We start from the raw sequence: 22781 nt of genomic DNA, 5'->3' as shown, positions 1-22781 counted from the left end.
GCAAATACTTTCATATACTGTTGGCATTCAGGGCTGACTTGTGGTTTGGGCATATTTTATTTGTTTAAAGATACATTATTTGTTAAGCTAAAGACCCCATGTAGTCCCTTGGCAGGCAGAATCTAAATGCTATGACAAGACTCATTTCATTTCCAGAGCTGCTTTTAGCTCTGTCTTTGGAGAACGCACTACAGACCAATGTACAGAGATGACCCTGTCGGGGCTGAGCACGTTACCCTTTACACAGCCCAGGAATGGGAATCTCGGAACAGTGGCTAACAGACTGGTAAGTATTGGTCATCAGGATGGGCCTTCAGAGAAAATAAAGTCAATCAGAAAACTGCACCATACTTGGTCAATTGCCCACACTAGAATATTAACTTAATATTCTAGGTTTTAAAAAAAAAAGAGGAGGAAAAAGCAAAAGCCTTTAGGACATTGGTCTTAATGCAAAGTCCACTGTTCCAATCCTTCCACAGTTTAAAGTGCTAACACTCCCTTACAGGTTTTAATCACAGCTGTTATGTTTTTTACTTATGTTGCTTTCACTTTTAAAACAAAACTTAGCCCAGCAGTCATAACAGGTTTTATTCCCCTGTAGGCTAATAAAAAAAAAAATATCCCCATAGACCTTTTGAGGAACAGAAATCATCAAGAAACCCCCCAGTTAGCAAAGGTGCTGCATGAATTGTGATGCTTGGCTTCCTCTTTCTATAGAGCCAGAAGTCTGTGTGATTTCAGTGTTACAAGATTTGGGGGAGGATCCTCGCTATTAAATTTTCAATTCCTAATGTACTGGATAAACAAGTGCACGTGCAGGTAACAGAGAAACCATACACTTTCCTCAAAGGTGGCATGAGGTCCACATGTGTCCTGGTTTCAGCTGGGACAGAGTTAATTTTCTTTCTAGTAGCTGGTATAGTGTTGTGTTTTGGGTTCAGTATGAGAAGAATGTTGATAACACACTGATGTTTTCAGTTGTTGCTAAGTAGTGTTTAGACTAAGTCAAGGATTTTTCAGCTTCTCATGCCCAGACAGCAAGAAGGCTGGAGGGGCACAAGAAGCTGGGAGGGAGCATGGCCAGGACAGCTGACCCAAACGGGCCAAAAGGGTATTCCATACCATGTGATGTCATGGCCAGTATATAAACTGGGGGGGAGTTGGCCTGGGAGGGGATTGCTGCTCGGGAACTAACTGGGCATCGGTCGGTGAGTGGTGAGCAACTGCATTGTGCATCACTTGTTTTGTATATTCCAATCCTATTATTATTGTCATTTTATTATTGTTGTTATTATCATTATTAGTTTCTTCCTTACTGTTCTATTAAACTGTTCTTATCTCAACCCACGAGTTTGTTGGGTTTTTTTTTCCCCCGATTCTCTCCCCCATCCCACTGGGGGGGGGGGGGAAGTCAGCGAGCGGCTGCATGGTGCTTAGTTGCTGGCTGGGGTTAAACCACAACAACATGATAGGAGCATTTAAGGGCAGAACAGACACCACAAAAATAAAAATGTAAAGTATATGGACAGTGGGGAAGAAGAATATCAGTGACTTCCAGAAATAAGTTTCCAGGGGAAATCCAGGCACTGTATTCAATAGTTTTTAGGCACAACTAGTTCACTCAGGGTTAACTGCCACCACATACAAGCTAAACAACACCCCATCCAATACATCTCTGACTACACAGCACTGTATTACATCCAGAATCTGAACGATTCCCTTCTGCATCTCATTAACAGCTACAGGATGCCCAGAACATAAGACATACTACTCCTGACTTCCCCAAAACATTTAAGACAATGTTGCATCTTACCCTGGCCCGCTCCAAACTCCTTCTTTGTTCATGAAATGCAGCTGGACTTTTCAGAGCTGTTGAGAAGAAAACATGTAGAGAATGAATTAGAATGATGGAAGTTCTCTCGCTGCACATCCCTTCAGGTCAACTAAGTTAACAGCAACTGCCTCCTGCATCTTTCAGCACACTGGACCAGATCTCCAGCTGGTGTAAAGCAATGTGAATTGCCATACTCCATTTGACAGCACAGGAGCTACAGGAACTGACCTGGACTTTTTGTGGGCTGCTGAGAAGACTAATATGGGTACACTTCTAGTGGAACTTACCACTATTCACAAAGTTGGGTCCAAGAACATGAGTCAAAAACAGCCCCCCAACAAATGTCTTTTACAAGCTTCAACATAGAGTAAGATATCCAGGACCCTTAAGTAAGGGAATGGCACTGAAACATTGAAGAGATACATGAAATGGTTGGAAGGATGGGGGAGGATCCTAATGAACTGTAAATCCTCTTTACTACCTTTTAATGTCAAAGGAAGCTGCAAGTCTTTCCTTAATCCGCACCTGTGTTTTGTGAACATGCAAGGGCTGGTTGCAAATTCTGCAGGTCCACAGGACGTATATATTGCTCCATGTAAGAGAAACTATCATAAGAACAGGAAAGTACATCTGTCTCTTGACAGAAGACCAAGACTTGAGGAATTAACAGCAGTTCTCCATATAACAGACCTCCTCGCCCCCTCAGGCCCAGTCTAAAACCAGAGCCAAAACGGATCGTGTTTTAAGAAACTGATCCTCTGCTGTCCAGGACCATACTAACCCTGGAGGAATCTCTCACTCTGCCTGGCTCCTCTGGAGCACACAAAGCTCACGTCCCACAGTTAAACTGGAGAAAGAGGGTGACAACGGTAAGTGTCACTAGCTCCTCACAGTTCTCCCGAATCCACAAGTAGCTTGTTGTTTAAAACAATCACATTGTGGCTTGTATTCAGAAGGGAAGGGAACATGATAATTTATTTTCATATTTCTGAAATACTCATATTTAAAACTGCCTGGTGAAGTTTCTGAATTACCATCAAGCTAAACGGCAAAGTTAAAAAACTTCAGCTTTAAACATAAGTTGCAAGTCTTTTGAAGACAGAAATCTAAACTTGTACAGTTAGTAACTGCAACGTATTGCATCTAGGTCCTATGAAATACAGTCTCATATTATTTTTCACTTAAGGCCAATGATTAAATATTTCTCAAATGTAACTTCATAATGAAATCTCAAAAGACTGTTAAAAAATAAAAGCCCTTGCGTAAATGCAATGTGAGAAGCCACTTCTAATGCATGTGTAGACTTCTAAACTCTTTCCTACAGAATAAAATGGAGTACCCAAAGACAAAGTGTCAAGGCGGATACATGTTCTGCAAAATATAGATGGAGTCCCTCTAGGTTCACATCAATGAGGTAAAAAGTAGAATTTAGTCTGTATGCCAGGAATTCTGAACGCACCAGGGCATCATAGATGGGATTCAGACTACGGAAGTGAATGAAGAATGATTGTAGAATAAATTAACAATAATTGAAAAGTAACCATAGAGAGTGAGTGTACAGACCCCTGCAACAATGGGGCAAATAGTTCCTGTTGAGATTAAAAATAGTTTTATACAATCTGGTTATGGAGAGAAATCACCAGAGAAAGTTACGCAAGCTGTGAAATGGGAGTGCACTGATTGCACTTTGGAATATGCCAAAGTAAGGGTAGAGAGATATGGTTTTGCAATAACTGCAAAAATAATACAAAAAACTTCACTGGCTAGCTGAGACATCAACTCCTGGTCAGTCTGACCATCACACATTGATGAAGAGCAAGCAACAAATAATACTGGGAAATAGTCTTTTCAAGCCGCATGAACTGCTTGTGAAATATGTACATGCTCGAACTTAAACATGCATTTCTTTCATTGTAGGCATATCACAGAAAAGTAAAATAAAAGTTCAGGTACACTTGGGCAAAGCTACCGTGCAATATATAAGTCAGTATAAAAATCTACCCTGGAGACAAGCGAAGCAGGCCTCACTCGAGTCTTCAAAAGCTCTCTTCCACTGGAATGTGCAGGCACAGCAGTAATTCTTTACTCTCCCCTTCCTGCCTACCTCTGCTGTCAGTAAGAGGCAGCACATGAACTTTAAGTGACATTTCCCTGACCATAGCAAATGGTCAGGAAAGTCAACTGCAGGAGTTCAGCTGATGTCACAGGTAGTCCAGGAAAATTCTTGCATACAGAAGAACAAAGCAAGAAGAAAAGAATCCCTGAGCAAAAAAAAAAAGAAAAACCCTCCCCTCAAACGCATAGACGTTAAATAGTAAGTAATGCAAAACTGCTACAGGAAGAATCTTAGAAAGAACAATTTCAGTCTCTCATGAGTAGTCCTCTGGAAACAAGCACCGGGTTGTAGCTCTCTGGGTTGGCAACATGACAGAGAACTTCATATTCGACCTCTGAAAATGTCAAGAGGGCACAAATCCTTCACTGCTTCCCTCAGCGATCTGGGATGGGGCTGACATGTCAGAGGAGAGTATCCATTGTAAAATCATACTGCATTCGAAGTTAACTAAGCCTTTTTCTGGCTTTGAAATGACTACATAGCCCAGAGCTGTGGAGAAACTCTGTTAACCTTACTATAGCAAATTAAAAAAAAAAAAAAAAAAAATATCCTGTGAAGAACTCTGAAGCAGTAAGGCTCTGGGCGAGCTCTATAGGACACCCACAGTGCAGATATGCTTTTTCCAGCTCCTACCATTGCCCTTCCCAGCCACTTGGCACTGACCCCTGCAAAACTATTCCTGCCCCCGTACCCTTCTGGCTTGCTCACCGGAGTGCTGCTTTATCCATTCCACTCAAAATTACCCATATTGACAAAGCTCTACTGTTCTCAGCCATATCAGCTATTCTGGCTCGTTCTGACGGTGCACGCAAATGAACAGCTTGGCTGGTGGAGCAGAAGCAGTGGTAACCAGGTAGGCATGGGGCAGCACTTCTATCACTGACACAGGATTCATGTCCACAGCCCTTTGTGCCTGAAGCAGCAGATATAACCACAGGGATGAAGAAACTCCAATCACCTAATGCTTTCTGACTGCTCCGGCTGGATAAAATATACTAAACTATTCCTTACAGTAGTTTGCCTAACCTGTTCTTGAAGAGCTCTCATGAAAAAATGCAGTATTATTGCAGAGAAATTATCCCAGTGCATAGAAGTCCTTACTGTTTAAAAAACTTTCCGAATGTCTAACTTACATTTCCTTTCCTATAATTTATACTCATTATTCCCTGCCTTACCTACAATCATTACAGAGAACAATTTATTCTCTTCCTCTTTGCATCTATCCCCATATATTTGAAAACTTTGGTTTTCCTCCAGTCTTCTGTTATATAAAATTACCAAAGCCAGTTGGTTCAACCTTCCTTTATAGATAACATTTTCCAGACCTTTGCTTGTTTACTCTCTTTTGGACTCCTTCCATTTGATCTGCATTTTTCTTTAAGTATAGTGTCTGAAATTGGGTATATATTCCAGCCTAGGCTTTATCAGCTTTTAAAGAGCTAAATGATTATTAAATAACACTTCTCAGTTTTATGTCCCAGCCGCTTTGCCTTTTTTGTGTACATAAAATGCATAACATGTTCACTTGTGCTTGGCTCACAAACCATGAAAGGTCTCCAGTCCTCTTCTGCAGAGCTGCTATATAGCCAGCCATTCTCCATCCCCAATTCATGCCACTGACTAGACATACCAAAATGTAGAAACTCTGCATTTTACTTTGGTTTTTTCCTGTACTTCTCAGCTTCTCCAAATACTGTCAGTCCCAATCCTGTCCTTCTCCCAGCCTACTAACCTGCAAGCTTAATAAATACGCACAGTTCCCTTGTTTACATCAAATTACTGAAAATACTGAATAGTATCAGACACTGACCTTCTCCGTCCCCACCCCACCCAAAAGCCCTGCTCAACACATCCTCCCAATCTGACACCAAGCCTTTATTCCAATACTGTTCTCTCACCAGTTGCATATGCAGCTTCGAGTAGTCCCAGCTTGCTTACAAAAACGTCGGGCAAGCACACGTCAAGCACCTTACTAAACCCAGTAAGTGCAAAAAGGCATTTAACATCATGACTTCCTGGGGAGGCAGTTCAACAATTATTTAGTCTGGTGGTAGGTCCAGCTTAACTAATGACCTCTTTTTTCCCCTTCCCCATGTCCCACACATTTCTGCCTTGCCGTTGATGCTCCAATTGTATTTGTACTGCACAGGGAGCTGTACTAGGGAACTGTCACCATAAAGTAACTCCAGCACCTCCCCATGGCACTTGCCCCTCCCCAAAAAGAGGTACTAGTTAACTCAGTTCAAATCCTTGATCTAGCTAACTGCGTGGCCGGCTTCGCTAGCTTTGCCAGCAAAACTTTGGGTAAGCCCATGATGAGAATAGAGTGTTGCCAGAGAAAAAAAAAAAACTTGCCAAAATACAACAGTAATATTAGCTGTTGAGAGTTTTTGTTTTCCACTGTATGCAGAAAAAAATTCCTTTGCAGCACTTTATCTCATGCAATGCCCAATTTCAGTTAGGTACACCTTTTGCTTACCTTTCTGATTTTGCTTCTACATGATATGTGCATGGTATTTTCATCGTCAATAAAGTGCAGTTACACTTTCTGCCCTCATTCTTGTACCTAGGCCTGGGACAAAGCATGTTAGCCCTCAGTTATGCTGACAAAACTGTTTGTGGATTCAGATCACAGTTGTTTTGAAAGAGTTATTTTAACCTGGATTGGTATGCTGGTTTACAGCACGGCCTCACAAATAATAGTGTCAGCAAAACTGAGCAAAAACTGCCCTGCCAGACAAAGTCAGAAACGAGAGGCTGGGTTTAAGGCCAGCGCTGCAGCAGGAGCCCCCACGCTGCTGAACCACTGCCCCTGTGTCTTCAGACTGCCCCATCCACCTTGGGAAAACAGCCTGATGTTACAAATGGCCAAACGAGCACTAAAAATGGCTTAGTGATAGAAGGGACAACAGCATCACCAGCAAGGTTTGGGACAGCACAGTCCAGCAGGTGCCCTTCACTGGGCTGTACGTCCTTTTGTCCCACTCGGACAATCACCTCAACCATCTGGCAATTTGCAACATCTACTGTTAGGAGGATGAGCTTTACCCCTCACCTTTAGACGACTGACAGCAGGATGTGATTTTCCTACCACAGATGGGCTGGCTAGCAAAGATCTCATGAAATTCCTACCACATACATCCTAGTTTTTTAGTCTCTCTGCTACTTGTTGTGGAGAATTTTGATGCTTCATCACCAGAATTCCTGAAGCATTAGTATCTTTGTGGCCACACCCTTAGCTACCATGAGAAATCTCCCTGGAGATCAGTGATGCAACCACTTTGTGCCTCCACCCTGCTTCAAAAATGTTTGCAGCTACACATTGCAACTACTGTCCTTCCATCTGACCCACCAAAGCTAAGCAGCAGCACACAGGACCATCTACAATGATGCACACCTTTCCCTACAAAGCACAGACATGGAAGTTACTAATCTTCGCTTCAAAGCAATGTATTAATTCCTATGAAACAGGGTCCAAAACTGCAATGCACAAGTTCAGTGTTCCCTCAGTACAAGCCACATTTTGAAGACAGCAATGTGTGAAGGAAGGGAGATATTGCTGCAAAGCATCAAACTGGTGCTGCTATAAACAGACTGAATCAAGGCCCAAGAACCAAGCCCAAATCTCCAATACAACAGCAGAGACAAAAAGCTGGGCAAAATGGTTCAAACATTTCTGTTCAGGTTTTACCCTGGAGTGTACAAAAGCAAATTTTAGCCTTCCAAAGCTTTCAAAGATAGTCATGTGCAGATCTTCAAGTTCCTGTTACCTAGTGTGAGAAGTGGAATCAGAACCAAATTCAGTCACTCTAAGAATGAAACATAGCAGGGGAAGGGGACTGACCCAACTGCTGAGAAAAAGAGATCAAAATGTCTGTACACCCTGCTTTTGCTTATGCAGCTGACAGCAGACACCAAGGTTTGCAAGGAACCAAATAAAGGGAAGAAAGAAAGGCAAAAGGGTCCTCACAGGTCCTCACAGCTCAAGTGTCTAGGGCGGAGGAGAGGCTGCAAAACCTTCTGCAGTCGGTAAGATTGGAGGCTATCAGACACATAGGCTGACAGAGGAGAGATGGCACATGAGCTTTCCTTGGCCCTAGTATCTAGCTCATCGTAGACACAAGGTGACATCTGAACTGCACATCAGCTGGTCAGACAACATGCAATGTTTGTAGGAAGGCTACAGCTAAATTCACAATACTGAGTCAAGTATTCTGCTCTTCAGTTAGATCAGTTCCTAAGGGAAAGGTAAAATCTTCCTTTGCTATGACAGAGAGAAGCTCACGTCACGTCCAAACCCGACCTCAGACATGCTGACTTAATTCAGAACGGCAGAAGGCCTTCTGCTGCAGCTATGCACCCCCGCTCGCAACCAAATTCTAGTTTCTCTCTCTTGTTTACTATGCTTTCGTAAAAAGATGAGATAAAGTGCTGCAAATAGGCTCGATGACTTCCTCTGTCAGTTCAGGGTGGGGCTCCCACCCCATAGCATTTGGTGTGTAGCATCTGGTAAGAGACACAAAACTCGAACCACAGAGCAAGGCAGCTGGCAATTTCTTCCTCCCTTCATCTTCAACCCACTTCCAAAAAGTATTTCTCAGAGCATGGAAGAAAAAAGTATTCCAAAACTGGGCCACACACACAGAAGGAGCTGTCATCTTGCTAGTGGGGCAGTACCAAAGAGCAGTATGCTGTAGAAATATGAAAAGGGGGTGGGGAATACACAGGTAAGAGAAAAGAGATCTCCATCAGCACCCTTTTCTCCTTACACAGCTCCAGGGAGTTTCACATCCAGTACACAGACCTGATCATACTTGAGAATTCTTGCTGATTTCATACCCCTTGGTAAGAGCCCTTGGATTAAGGCTAAGATCTGAGTATCAAGGTAAAGATAAGAAAAGGAGCCACAACTGGTAAATTGTGATTATTCAAACCCCAAAACATATAAACTCAGAAAATTCAAAATTAAGATTGACCTAAAAAAAACCCAATCCAAATATTTTTGTGAAGGTGAGAAACATCTCTGGCACCCAAACAAATGCAGCTTTGCCCTTCAATGACACCCTTCAATAACAATATCACTGTGATTAAGGAATTATGAGTGTTTCTAGTCTCAAACAGAAGAAAGGCTGGCGAAAGGTTCCTCCCCGCGTTGTTACTGTTGCCAGCACTGCCAAAGCATGGCATTACAGTTACAGTGCTACAGCTTTACCGAGTCTTCCCTACTACCAAGCTATTCCAATCAATAGAGAAACGGCATGGAAGATGGCAGCCGAATAAAGGCCATGTTAGCTAGACTATTTGGTGAGGCTCAGGCTGTTATGGAAGCCAGAGCTGAAGAAGTCCTGCCTCCCTGACACCCTACCTCACAGAGCCACCCCTTCTCCTGCATCAACACTCATGAGCCTGCACAGCTCACGGAGCTGTTGCTCCCCCAAAAAGCCACTTTCCAGCTCCCTGAACTGGCCTTGCCCTGCTTGCACGAGCATCTCTACAGGTGGGACTGCGGTACCCTGCCTCAGCTCAGCTCACCCTGGAGCCACGCACCAGCCGAGCTGCTTCCAACGCCTGAACCGAGCGAGCACCTCTCCAGAGCCCACATCCACAACTCAGCAAAACTGTCAGTAACTTTATTACAGCGGTACCTCCCTTACAACACAGCTGAAGTTTAAGATTTTCGCTAGTTTTAACTGTGCAAAAGCCTGAAGAATAGGTTTGTCACAGCAAACAGGCAAAATTATTGACAGAAAGGGCTAAGATTTTTCAACTAAGTTAATTTAAACTCTAACAGATATGTGTAATTTCTCAGAAAGTTCATCCTCTTGAGGAGCAAAATGGAAATTGTCACCCATGGTAACAGTTATCAGATCTATGGGTGACTATGGCTACAGCTTTGTGTCAAAGAACATTTATAGCAAATACAGATAATGTATAACCAACTCCGTCCAATGCCATTAACTCTTGGCATTCAAAATACATTGCCTAAATCCTGAAATGAAAAATAAGGAAGACAAAGCTTCATTACAATTAGGATTATGCCACCTCCAAACTGAAGAGGAAAAGGGAGACAAGGAACTTCTACTGGGAACCCTTCGATCCATGCATTCCTACACCAGACTTCATGCCTGCTTCTTGGATGGATAATCGCCCTTTGCAAAGTCTTCTGACAACTTTATGGAGTGCCCAGGCTGGGGGAGGCGTGGGGCCATGAGAAGAAAAAGGAGATACCATTCCCAGCCAACAAGTAAGAATGAACCCAAGATGAACATGAAGGGAAAACAGCTGTATTACATACCAGATTTTACTCTCCTGAATTATTACATTTCTCTTGCAACTGGCAGAGTTAGATCTTTTATCATTGCAGGGATCAAGGACTAAACGCAACCTATCAAACCCCTGAGCACGGCCTTTTCTTTCTACAACCTCAGAAAGGGCAAACAGCACATTTCCATTACGAACACAATGAACTTTCCTACTCTGACCATGTCTTATTAATCATGGATGATATAAACACATGGAAAACAAACACAGACAGCTATCTAAAAATATAAACAAACCAGGTGCAGCTATTAGGCCCCTGACAATGAGGCTCTCAGCTTAAATGTACAGACTTCTTCTCCACACAAAGCCTCAAGGCTTTGAAATTGTGCTTCAAGAGAAGAGATCAAAGTCACAAGAACCAGCAAATAATTCCTGGGAGACAAGTTACAGGTAGATGATCAAATTAAAATAAAACCAGTTACAGATTTCTGTGTTACATGCCACAGACAGAAACACACCTGCAAGTGTCCTCTACAGTTTTATTTGTTTTATGATACCTGCTTAGTGCTCCAGCCTTACTCTCAGAGCATGACATCGAGTCTATCAAAAGTCTCACTGCAGCCTCTGTATTTGAGGTCCTATTCTGTACACAATGAACGAGGAAATAGCAAGGTTTCAGAGGTTAAATCAAGTGTTAAAAAATGTTATTCTTTTTAGATCTTAAAGACTTTACAGGTTTGAACATTTTATTAAACAAGTCTGGGAGTAACGATATTTACAGTCCATATGTTTGTTTTTAACTCCTTATCCTAAATGAAAGTACAGTTTCAGCTTGTTTTGTGGAAAAAAGCTATGAAAGTGAAGCAGTCACCAACGGGCAGAGCAGCAGACACTAGATGGCAGGGAAGTAAAAATTTGTATTTTTGTTTTGTTACTATATATATATTCCAAAAACTATAGGGAATGTCACTACAAAGACCTGATACGTAAAGCAGTGAGAGAATGACAGGAACACATTACGTAGCAGAGATAGGTAAAGCAGGAAGAGCTCTTTTGGGGTGTTAAAGGAATTGGTTTAATCTGCAGTTCAAACATAACACACAACAATCCTGAAATGTCAACTGTGTAGCTACACTGCAACACTTCCAAATCAGTAAAACTCCACATAGGCATAGCAGTTCATCTTCTACCCTAGCCTTAAAATACTGTTGAGGCATTAAGAATTGCACCTGAAGTCATCAGCATGATTGCAGAACAGTTCCTGCCATGAAAAATACTACACATGTAGATAACTGTGTATGTTCCAACAGCTTACTGTCTCTCCTTTCTTTGACATACATCAAAAGATGCTCCTATTTCACAATTAACAGTTAAACAATTCATAAAGCTAGGGGTTTTGTTTTCTTTTGTTTCTGACAACACTTAATATATTTTGCTGTAGCTATTGTTTCTAACAGGAACCCGAAGTTGACTATATCCTCAAAGGACAGGTCTCCTTCAACTACTGCCCCATATACTATATTGGCAAGTTTCAGGTTTAAAACTGGCAGCTTCATAAGAAAATATGAACATGAATAAAATATTAAACATACAGCTATGCAATAAAGTTGGAAGTGCATAATTTTCATCAACCAAATTACTTTTTTAAAATTGTGAAGTGGTTAGACTATCAGGTAAAGACTAAAGCAGCAGTATCATTTTTAGCTACCCTACACAAACACAAGTGTGGATGTATGGCCAAATTTGGGGGTTGAGATGTTAAAGTCTAGAGACATGGTTTAACTTTAGAAATTCACAGGTGGCAAGCATTTCACCTCCTGAAATCAACACCTCAAAGATCCTTGTTTTCTTGTGATGGTAGCTGTGCTGAATGCAGAAGACCAGTTACAAGCTTTGCCTCGATGATGATCAACACTGATATGCCAAAGCATAACCTGTGCTCTGTATCCTTAAATCACTAAGTGTCCCCAGTAAATGGCAGTTCCTTTAGAATTAATTCTAAGCAATGTCTCACAGCCCCCTAAAAAGCAAATACTCTATTTTAGTTTTACAACAAATATTAAATTTTCTCCATTAACCTTATGGGTACAAAAAAAATGCAGCTAGTGATATGAGAGGCCTAATGAGATTATAATCATTAGACCGCCTGCTGTATTACAATCATTCCTAATTGTGTGACATGTTGCGACTGAACTATGGCACGCTCTCCATGTGTAGTCTGGAGATAAAAAACACTCTCCTCAGGAGAGTTTGAAACCCAGCAGCACAAGATTCACAAATCTTGTATTCTAAAATACGCTTAAGCAACTAACAGGCTGCAAGTCCAAGCAGAAAACTGCATCAGAGCATTGGTAATGCAGACTTATAGCATGGAAACACCTCAGCACCTGTAAAAACAGTCCCATTAGAAAAACAGCACAAATTCCATCATTTTTGGATTCTACATACATTCATGCGTTCTGCATATACTGCAACCTGGAATACAGTCAGAGTAGTTGGATGTGGGCACAAAAACTGGCAAACATCAGATACACAGAAATGAAAAAGAAGCTCCTGGAAATTCTCTGCCTGTACTACAGCCACCCTCATCCTAAGCTCTCGGTCCAGATGATGCCCTTTTCAAAGGCTGCCTGTGTCATCTTTCAGATATTCACAAAGCAGTGCTATAGAGCAACACAAGGCACATTCCCAGAAACTATCTTCTACTTCTGTTTCGCCTGCTTAGGTGAATCTGATGGTCGCAACAGCTTTCCTGCAGGATTGCGCCACATGACAACCTTGCATGCTTGCCTATATTTTGTGTTTGCAGCCAGAAGCCAAACATCACAATCCTGATGGGTAAAACAATGGGCATGTGAAGCTTTAAACCTTGCAAAAGAGAAAAAGTGCAACATATTTTGCAAAGCAGAGTATTGCTACATTTGGCAAACGTCTTTCCCCTAAAATTTTTTGCTGGTTTAGTTGAAGATACTTTCCACATGTCTTTCTACTCAGATGCATATTATCTACTGTTTTAAACATTCTTTTCAAGGGTGGAAAACTGGGTGTTTAATACTCCCCCAAAAAACCTTACAATAACTGTAACCTTTGAATTCGATACTGTAGAAACTGACAGCATCTGACTGTTCTTCTACACCATGACAGAGTTCAAAGTGTTGAGCACAGACAGCAGATTTTGTTTAGTTTGCATTTTATGAGGATGAGCAGATGAAAATCACTTCTGCATAGCTACAAAAAAATGCAAATAGCAAAACAGCTTGTCCATTTGCACTATCAGAAAATAGGCCAAAACCTGAATAAATACCAACACTCAGCTCTCCTTGTTTCTAGTGTATCAGATGCAGATGAAGACTTGCTTCCCACCTCTTTTCTGTGGGCAATTGAGAATTTTAATCTTCAAATAATGAATCCTGCTACTAGTAAAAGGTTACACAAAGTCATAACAGAAAAGCAAGAAGAATTAATGAAGCATAATACCCAATTATTTTGAATCCTCTGTCACTGCTTACAAATGCTTTATTTCTTACTACAATATACTAATCTTTTAGTGAAGCGTAGCCCCACTGTAGGTGGCTGGTGGGTTGGAAAGGTTATTCAAGCGAGATTAAGTGTACTTGGTAAAAAAATGTTGAAACATTTGCCTTTCCTCTCTACCATATAAACAAAATTCCACATGGGAACAAAGTAAGCAATTCCCAGCTCTGTTCTTAATAAGCACGCAGGAGTGGTGTAACTCTCACTTCAATGTGACACAAATGTGTCTTCTCCCACTTCCCAGGTTTACAGTGTCCAAAAACCTTGTGTTGATGGAAGCCTTGAAATAAAATTTCTCTTTTAGGGCACCAAGCTGAATCTAAACACCACATAAGACTTAATATTGCAGTCGGGAGAACCAAAGGTACCAAAGTGAGTTTGCACACTAGATAGCTTTTAATGTAAGACAAAAACTTTAACTTCTCCCACACTTGGTTCATGGATTTTTTGCACATCTGTTTGGCTACAAGTTCCAGGAACTGATCTGTATTAAAGGCTAATCTAAATGAACATATAGGATAGCCTAGTAAGACCAAATCTGCACAGAAAAACAGCTGATGCTGAGGAACTGACATCCACACTCTATACCTGAAGGTAAAATGGGAGGTGTGGTGCCAGACAAGTTACAGCCTGGTCCCATGGACTGAATGCATATTAGCTGTAGGCAGAATATTTCCCAGTTCACTTTCAACCCAATTTAATCCAACTCTCAAACTTCATTTCATGGTGCAAAGCAAGGTACAGTAGGCAGGTGCAATCAGGGGCTTCGCTTCAAAAGCACCTTCCTGACACAATGCTAATGTAGATACAACCACAATTACCACAATTCTTTCAAGAGTGTTAAGGCTCTCCAGATGGAAAATAAAGGCTGGAAGCCAAGCAGTATTTCACATGGTAAGAGTGCTCCAACTCATTTAATTCAGCACCAAACCATCCTCTGGATTCCGACTTTTATATTTTTGTTAAATCATCACAAAGGCCTGTGTCGGGCTTGGTTCCTGACTAACGAACTCAAGAGGGAGACATGGGGCCCAGTATAGCCACGTTCAGTAGCAGATGACAGAGGAACAAGATTAAGTACCTAAATGTTTTCACAGATGGGGGCAGAGGGATGAAAGAATACAGGATACCTGCACATTCCCAGTAGTAAGTAAAAATGTCTGTTCTGAACTGCTGAAAGTAGAAGCAAAGCTGTCATGGCTCTGAGATGCCTTCAGGAGGAACATGGCCCCTAGTCATCCTCTGTATTTCTCGGGTTAAAAATGGGACTTCTGCTTGAAGTATCACAATTTATCTCACATCTGATCTTCTCATTAAAAATGGCCCAGGCAAATAATGTTTTAAACATTTCCCTATGTGTGATTATTTCCAGTTGGCGGGTATGGGTAAATGATACCATGACTTGGAGGGAACTAGTTTCAAATCATGTTTAGAACGGATCTGCTAAAGTGGTTTTTCTCCATTGCAGAAAGGACCTTTTCATGTGTCGCCAATATTTTCACAATGATATTTCACCGACATTCTTCTTTGGTCCGTCATAAAACTCACATGTAAGAGACATAAATGAAGCAACAAAGAGCACAAGTCTACAAAGACTACTTATTTAGGCTGTATTTTAAGCAAATTTTAGACTGACTAATTACCCTGGGTGCCTTACTTGAATTACTTGCAAGGGCCTCATTTTCAAAGGGCCCGTAAAACAGACCCCTCTCAGGAATCACAAGTTTGGCCAGCCACACTTTGAAGAAAGCCAGTACTGAACGTAAGTTAATACAGTATTTGCGTACATATCCACCTAAAGCAGGAGACCACAAAGAAGTCAGGAACATTTTCTTCTGGGAAGCATTAGCAAAAGGCCACAGTCACTGGGACGCTCATCTTTCATCCAAAAGCAAGTAAGTGTATTCTACAGAAGCACGTATATGAGTTCCCCAGGTAAAAATAAGAGGACAGGCATGATGTACTATATCCAGACAGGACAATCTTTTCTTTTTGATTTGGTAATAGAATTTTAAGTAGGGGTCCCAAGAAACATCTTGAGCATGTCACTGCCTTCCAGTGAGCCACTTCAGCTGACAGAGTGCTGCTGACAGGTTCTCTTCATTCAGAGAGAGAGCTGACAGCCTAACCTTAACGCCTTTAGCAAAGTCTAAGTCACATCACTGTGTCATATTACAGTGTGCACCCCAGAAATAGAAGGAATGAGAAACTCCTCATTACTACACCGCCTTCAAGTAAGGCTTGTGAAATGGGGAAGGGGGAAAGTTTTTGAAAGAAGAAAACATATACCTGATCCATTGCCTTTTACTAAAGCTGTTAAGTGAAACTGAGAGGACCTCAAAAATAAAACATTTGCTCTTTGGTCTTGCCTCAGGTTGTTACCTATAAGTCATCTAGTTTGGAGGTACCAAAGCATGACAAAACTATTTGTCAGGTATCTTTCTGCATTTTGTGGGGAAGGAGGGGAAAATATACCTTCTCCAACACTAACTTGACAGTGAATTTACTAAAGCTTGGCATTAGGCTATATCCTATGTGTCCACCCAGAAAAGTGAAAGTTCTCTGGCTCTGCAGATTGTGCCTTCCCCTGCAGGAAGGGGAATGGCTGATGCCCACAGGGCTCTTTCTAGCTATGTTTTCTAGCTACAAACATAAAACAGGGCCCCTTGCTGGTGAACACCTTGTATGTGCTGCCTGTTTTTCATGGGTTTATGGAATATGTACATACAAAGTTACAACTGCCTCAGAGGTCGGAGGAGCTGACAAACAAGAACAGAAACTGCAGAGGCAGGAAGCCTGTTAGAAGAGTGATTACCAGCATGCGTCAAGTATACAAGGCACTTCTAACATAGTATGTTCTCCAGAAGACTCTTATGCACTGTGATCAAATACAAGCATTGTTTTGGAGTACAGTTACACTTGGAGCCATTACTCTCTTCCTCAGTACCGGAGGTGGCCCCGTACCTAGCGTACCAACACTTCAGAAGGACCAAGTTGGGTGGGACAGGGTGGGGCTCTTATATACGATGTTTTTCATGCAGAAACAGAGAATCTGATCTTTCGAATCGTATGTGAAACCATTCTTCACTCAAAAACATGCATAAAAATACCAAGACAAAGAGTTTAAGTGATACTTACGCGGCATGATCCCTTGGCTCACCAGCTCCTCCCGTGTGCGTCGCTGCTGGAGCTTCAACTGCAGCACTGCACGACAGCAGAGAGAGGGAAGAGAAGGAAACCCATCAGTGCAAGAAACAACTGAAGAGACATTTTCAAATGCATCTTGTTTTCTTCTTTGGATGCCAAGGCACTAGCGAGCAGCAGAACAAAAAGACCCCCCTCCCACCCTGCTCCCCTGCCCCACTGCAATTGCAGAAGTGGCCTCCAGCAGTCAGGTTTCCGTATTCTGCTGCGGGCAACAAGGAGAGGAAGTTGCGCAGGGTCTTGGCAGGGTGATAAAAATCCGCAAAGCCAGCCCTGTTTCTCAATTCTTTCTAGAGCACCAACTTCTTTCCAAACCATTAATATTAAAAAACAAACAAAGAGAAACACCAGCTGACAGTCCTCCAATAAACAGAGTGACACCCAGCTGCTAATGACTCCTGAAGATTCTAATTACCATGTGCAGATTAAACTGATATGACAAAATTATTGGTCATTACTCTAAATTACAAGGCTGATTTCCTTCTTCAACTCAGAAATTCACCTTCGGAAACATCTCACAAAGTGAAATATCATGGATTTGTCTAGATGTGTCCTTGTTCCACGGCAAAAGGAATCCCTTATCACTAGAATTTTTCATATTTATTTCAGCATAAGAGAACATACATGTGACCTGTGTGAAATGCAATTATCTATTTTTTTCCTAATGCAAATCTCTGGAATAGACATAATTTCAACATTTAGCTTATAACAGCAGTTTCCCTTTAAACTATACAATCAAAGCAACATTCTAGAGATTGTTCTTACGGTCAAAGACAGCTTCCATATGAAAGGGACCTTTCAAAACTGAAGAAAAAAAATCCCATGCATGTGTGCACACACACATGTATCAATTTAGGACAACCTGAGTGAGCATCAATAGATAGATACCGAATCCCATTTGCGATCAAGCCTAAGCTCCTAAGAATACTCAACATAAAATATTACAAAATGAATGGCATGGCATCTTCCCTGTTTAAATTTCTATTTCTATGTCAAGCTTATGTATGTTGTATAGTCCACATAAGAGAAATCCACACAAATGTAGTGGAACCACCAGAGAGCAAAACTGCTCTAGTGTCTAACTATGCAATCTCATTATAACCCTTATGCTTCCTTTCTCAAGTACTTTGTTTGTCCCATACATTCATTTCATACATTATATCCAAATTTATACTGTACACTCCCTAAAGTAGGGATCAAAAAAATTAAGGAGAAGATGCCACTTCGTCTGCTTACACACATCATCCCATTTTACCTGCTTCCTTCAACCTCCTATTTGCAGTTTGCATTTGACTAAAATACATCTTCCAGTAAGGGTTCTGGTCTTCATATGAAGTTAACAAGAGATCCATCTCTTCCTTGGTTGTTTGCACAGCAGCTAATCACCCTCACTTAAATGCACACTTAAATTTTCACTTGGATTTGTCTAGCTTCCACTTCCATTGGCTCTTGATGTACCTTTCTTTGAAAGGTTTATGACAGTAAGAATATATCTCCTACCTGTGAAGGTACTTCTGTGCGCAGTGTGCAACCAAGTTACCTCTCTTCTGTTTCTTAAGCCAAACTAGGATTTCTTAATATATGCATCCTGGGCAGGAAACAACTTCCTTTAGTATGGGGAAGGGAGAGAGGGAGGGAGGGTGTACAGAGCACCATGCTAATTCTGTGTGGGATCAGCCCAGAGCCAGAGCGAGGAGGAGGGAACACAGAGGGGAAGGAACAGGCCCTTCGTTTGGCCGTGAAACTGCAAACAGAAGCGGTAGTCCCAGACTCTTCCTCCCACCCAGCATGCGATCACACTCCTACTTCTGTGCTAGCGTGAGGGCTGAGAGAGTCTCACAGCCGGCCTGTTCACAGAGCCCTTCATTTGCTGGATTCGTTTTGAGGTGATCAAAACCCGAATCAGGTTGATGACACATCTACACGAGCACTCGATCTACACAGCTTGCTGCGACGGAGGCAACTCTCTCACTCCCACATCATCTCTCATGTTCCCCTGACCAGTGGCTGGACTCACTGACACGACAGAGACCACAGCCCAGTCAAAACAGGGAATAGTTTTCTGTCTCATTAGTGAGTTGAAGAGGACAACTGTATAGCCAGGTATTTGCTAACACTAACATAAGGTGGGAATGAGACTTAATCCTTCCAGCAGCAGTGTGCCACTAAGTGATTTCACCCCTATTAGGTAACAGCACATTAAAACTCTTACTGTATGGCTTTATTTCCACTAGTGAGGCATTTCAGGGACTCATTTCCATACCCTAAATTAGCACATCTCACTAAATGTATATAGACAAGGCACAGACCTATAGCATCAGGTCCATCTCCCCAGCTTTAAGTGCAGATAATCTCATTATTACTCATGTCTTCCCGTTTACACATCTAGCAATGTATGTTAGCCCTTTTTGCCACTTTGCTATTTACTTGCTAGGACCATCTACTTTCCCTCCCATTTCCAACTACACCTACTATTTACCTTTCACCTCCCAGAGACAGGGATTTTCAGTGAAAAACTCCCCCACGCAGGTGTGGCTGGCATTTTTTGCTCCTTGGTGCATAACTCTGCCCTCACCTGTATTTATGCACATTTTGCCCACCTGTCTCCGTTTGCCTAAATGATCTAAACCATTTTTTTAACGTCATTATTTATGCCTCCACTAATCTTTGTTCCATCCACACCGTTACCATCTTGCATTTGTTTCCAGACCACACCAGGCTGATCCCAACTAGAAATGCCTTTCTGATTTCTTTGATTAGTCAGTTCTTAATCCACTTAAGCAGTACTTCATTAAATTCAAAGATACTTTTTCAAACCAAAATACACCACACTACTAAGTTAAAGACGTTATAAAAGTCTATTACACCCAGACAAAACCCCTAGCAACCAAATTTCAGGTATCCAAACAACAAAATCGTATTTAAGCAGACCTGTTTTCACAAATTGAAAAGCTGAATAGCGTGATTATGCTGCTATTCTTATACCATCTAAATTCTTTATCAAATTTTCCATAGTTTTTTTTCCTGGAACTGATGGCAGATTAGCCGCTCTTTACTCACTCACCCTTTTTCAGTAGTGATGCAAAATGTTACTGGTCTTTCACTCTTCTGAAGTCTCCTGGTGGTTCCCAGATTTATTAGAAATCAGCTAGACAGCTAGAGACTTCATCAAATGACTTAAAATTCCCTTTTTGACTTCAGCTTCCCCCACGAATTTTATAAATATAACTTATTTCTGTATCAGTTACCATCTACTACCCTTTTTCTCTACCCATTATATGCACCTTTTATTTTTAAACACTATGTCCCTTCACAGCAAGAAACCAGCAACTGTCAAGAGGACTGAACTGGAGAACAGGAAAAAGGTCATTTTCAGGATACTTTTAATAAGCACTAATTCATTCCTGATTTATGAATGTATATACATACATATAAAGCACAAGTTATAATCAGCACATAATGCACTTTTTTTCCATTACAGCTTATTTTTGTGGCAGGGAAGAAGGCAAAAAGGATTACTTCAGTTCACTCCTGAATTCATTTTGGCTTAAATAAGTACGTGGAGTTCCCAACGCCATTTCATATATTTAGGAGATCACCTGTTTACGTGTGCAAGTGTGTGAATCCTATATATAGATTAACAGATGTCCCAAGAGCCAATCCAAGGCTGTTGTACATGGAGCTCAGCCAAAGGTCTAGAATGACCAGAGAAATTCAAAGTTACTCAGACTGGAGTGTCTGTCTTTCAATCACAAACCAACAATCTTCTGTTTCCTTTAACCCTGTACTTAACCTTTAAATTAATTTTCAACTTAAGAATAAATCAGGTCATATAAAGGAGAGTATATATCTGCTGGCTAGAAAACAAGTTCCATACTAGTACCCTTCTACTCACCTCTTTCATTCAACTTGTGTCACAGTCTGTGCAACATTTTGTGGGCTTTGTATGTTTGTCCGGTTTTCCCACTCGAAATTGGGCATAATTTATTTATTTCACAAGCATGAAAAATTCTGAAATATAGTTAAAGTTTGAACAAGGTTTTTGTATTTTTAATGAACTGTTCCAAGAATTAGTAAAACATTCCAGAGAAATCTGGGAGCTGGTATAGAGGACTGCTGCCAGCAGTTTAAGAGGAGGGGTAGAGAAGAATTGAGGGGGGGATTCTAAGAGACAAATAACGTTGTGATACAGCTACTATCAACAGAGTTACACGGTTAGTGAAATACCGCAAGTCATGATTATTTTTTGTTTGTCTTATCATAAAACTGCCTTAACAGGGAACCCACAGGCATATTCGAAGACCAGAACTTACTTCTGCCTACTCATGGCTGGTGGCAGCTCAGAGCAGTATTTGCTTAATATACAGAGGCTGCACCCATATGGACGCTTTCAGGACACTTACAACTCTAGTTGTAGTACAGGGGTGCATTAGTAGTAAGCAGTAGCAAGACCAAGCATTTACGATGAGCTAAGTTGTTTTTTGCAGCTCGTCATCTAAATCTGCAAGAGCGTGCCTGCCCTTACACACACGTATCTGAAAGCCCTTCTATTTCTAAACCACACTTCATGTTTAATAGTGTGACTAGAACTACTACAGAAACTAGACTGCTGCCTCTGCATCTCAGCGTCTCAAGAGAAAAAAAAATCTCATCTTAGAGACTATGTCACATACCAGGAGAGGTTTATGACAACAAATTAAAAAAATATCCTGCATTTCCTGTTTTTTGAAAACTAGCAAAGAGAAGCACACAGCTCTGAACTGCAGCTTGTGGTGAGGCCCTGTGCATGTTATATTGAATACAGACTTACTGCCAAAGGGAGCCTGTGTTCACATTTCTACAAAAATCTTTTCTTCTAAGGAATCCCAAGTGATACTCAAGGTTGCCCAACCAAGGTAATGATTAAGCACAGCCATATGGTGGATTATAACAGAGACGGCATGAGCAGCAGTGCAGAACAGGAAGGGAGGAAGGCTGCTATCACCAAACGAAACCCTGTAGAGGGGCTGAGGGTGGCAGAACTCCCTAGAACTCAGGCTGGGATACCCATGCAAACAGGGAGAGTGCAAGACATAAATCGCATATTAACTAGATAGGCTGTATGCTCACAGACACGATTTATCGATTTTGTAAATTCAGTTAAAGCAGTCTGCCTGATAGAAAAATTCATCCTTGCAACCCAATCAATAAGCCATGTGATTAGAAAGAGAAACTACCAAAGAACAAGTGAAATTAGCCTAACTTCATTATCTAAGCTGAGGAAAGTGCAAGCGTAAGTAAAAGCAGTAAAAAGCAAACTATGCACTTCGGTGCTCATAAGGGTTCACATCATTTATTTGTATGCTGTTCAGCACCTCTGCACACCCCATCTGAAAGCCCTGTGCTACAGCATCCACTTAACTCACAAGAAAACATTAATACACCACAAGCTGGGATAGAAACCTGCCAGTTAGTTCATCAACACCTCTACCTTTCAGTAGCGACAAAGACTTTTTTAGGAGAATTTTCACTGGCCTAACACTGGGTAGGTCTGACCAGGTTTACTTTGTGAAGGTCAGAGACCACAGCCTAAGGAAACGTGGCACTAGGCCACCATTTGCAGCCCACACATATTTTTAAATTTTTCAGTACAATGTGTATAACACCGTTAGATTAAACCAACAGCCAATATGCAACCAACTTAATTATAATATGCGACCATAAAAGACAACTTTGGCAACATGGGATATTTGCTGAACAAAATCATCACAGCTGTTTGTGCAGAACTGGGGCCTCTAACTTAAATATCACACTGCCATGTAACTACTGCTTTGAAGGGTGAAACCACCTTTC

At 41.4% G+C, this 22781-nt stretch overlaps 1 protein-coding gene across 2 annotated transcripts in view; it reads right to left on the bottom strand.

Moving 5' to 3' along the window:
* Positions 1 to 22781, bottom strand: part of MRTFA (myocardin related transcription factor A) — a 50468-nt gene that overhangs the window by 14977 nt on the left and 12710 nt on the right. For both annotated transcript variants that reach the window (XM_041129450.1, XM_030040466.2), the window contains exons 2-3: positions 16884 to 16949; positions 1814 to 1869 (exon numbers count right to left, since the gene is read on the bottom strand). In XM_041129450.1, the coding sequence (XP_040985384.1) occupies positions 1814 to 1869; positions 16884 to 16949 (122 nt within the window). The remainder of the gene's footprint in view (positions 1 to 1813; positions 1870 to 16883; positions 16950 to 22781) is intronic.

The sequence above is a fragment of the Aquila chrysaetos genome, chromosome 17, assembly GCF_900496995.4.
Source record: "Aquila chrysaetos chrysaetos chromosome 17, bAquChr1.4, whole genome shotgun sequence".
Taxonomy (NCBI): Eukaryota; Metazoa; Chordata; class Aves; order Accipitriformes; family Accipitridae; genus Aquila; species Aquila chrysaetos.
Note: the sequence above shows the minus strand (reverse complement) of the source record. Positions and strands in the feature narration are given on the sequence as shown.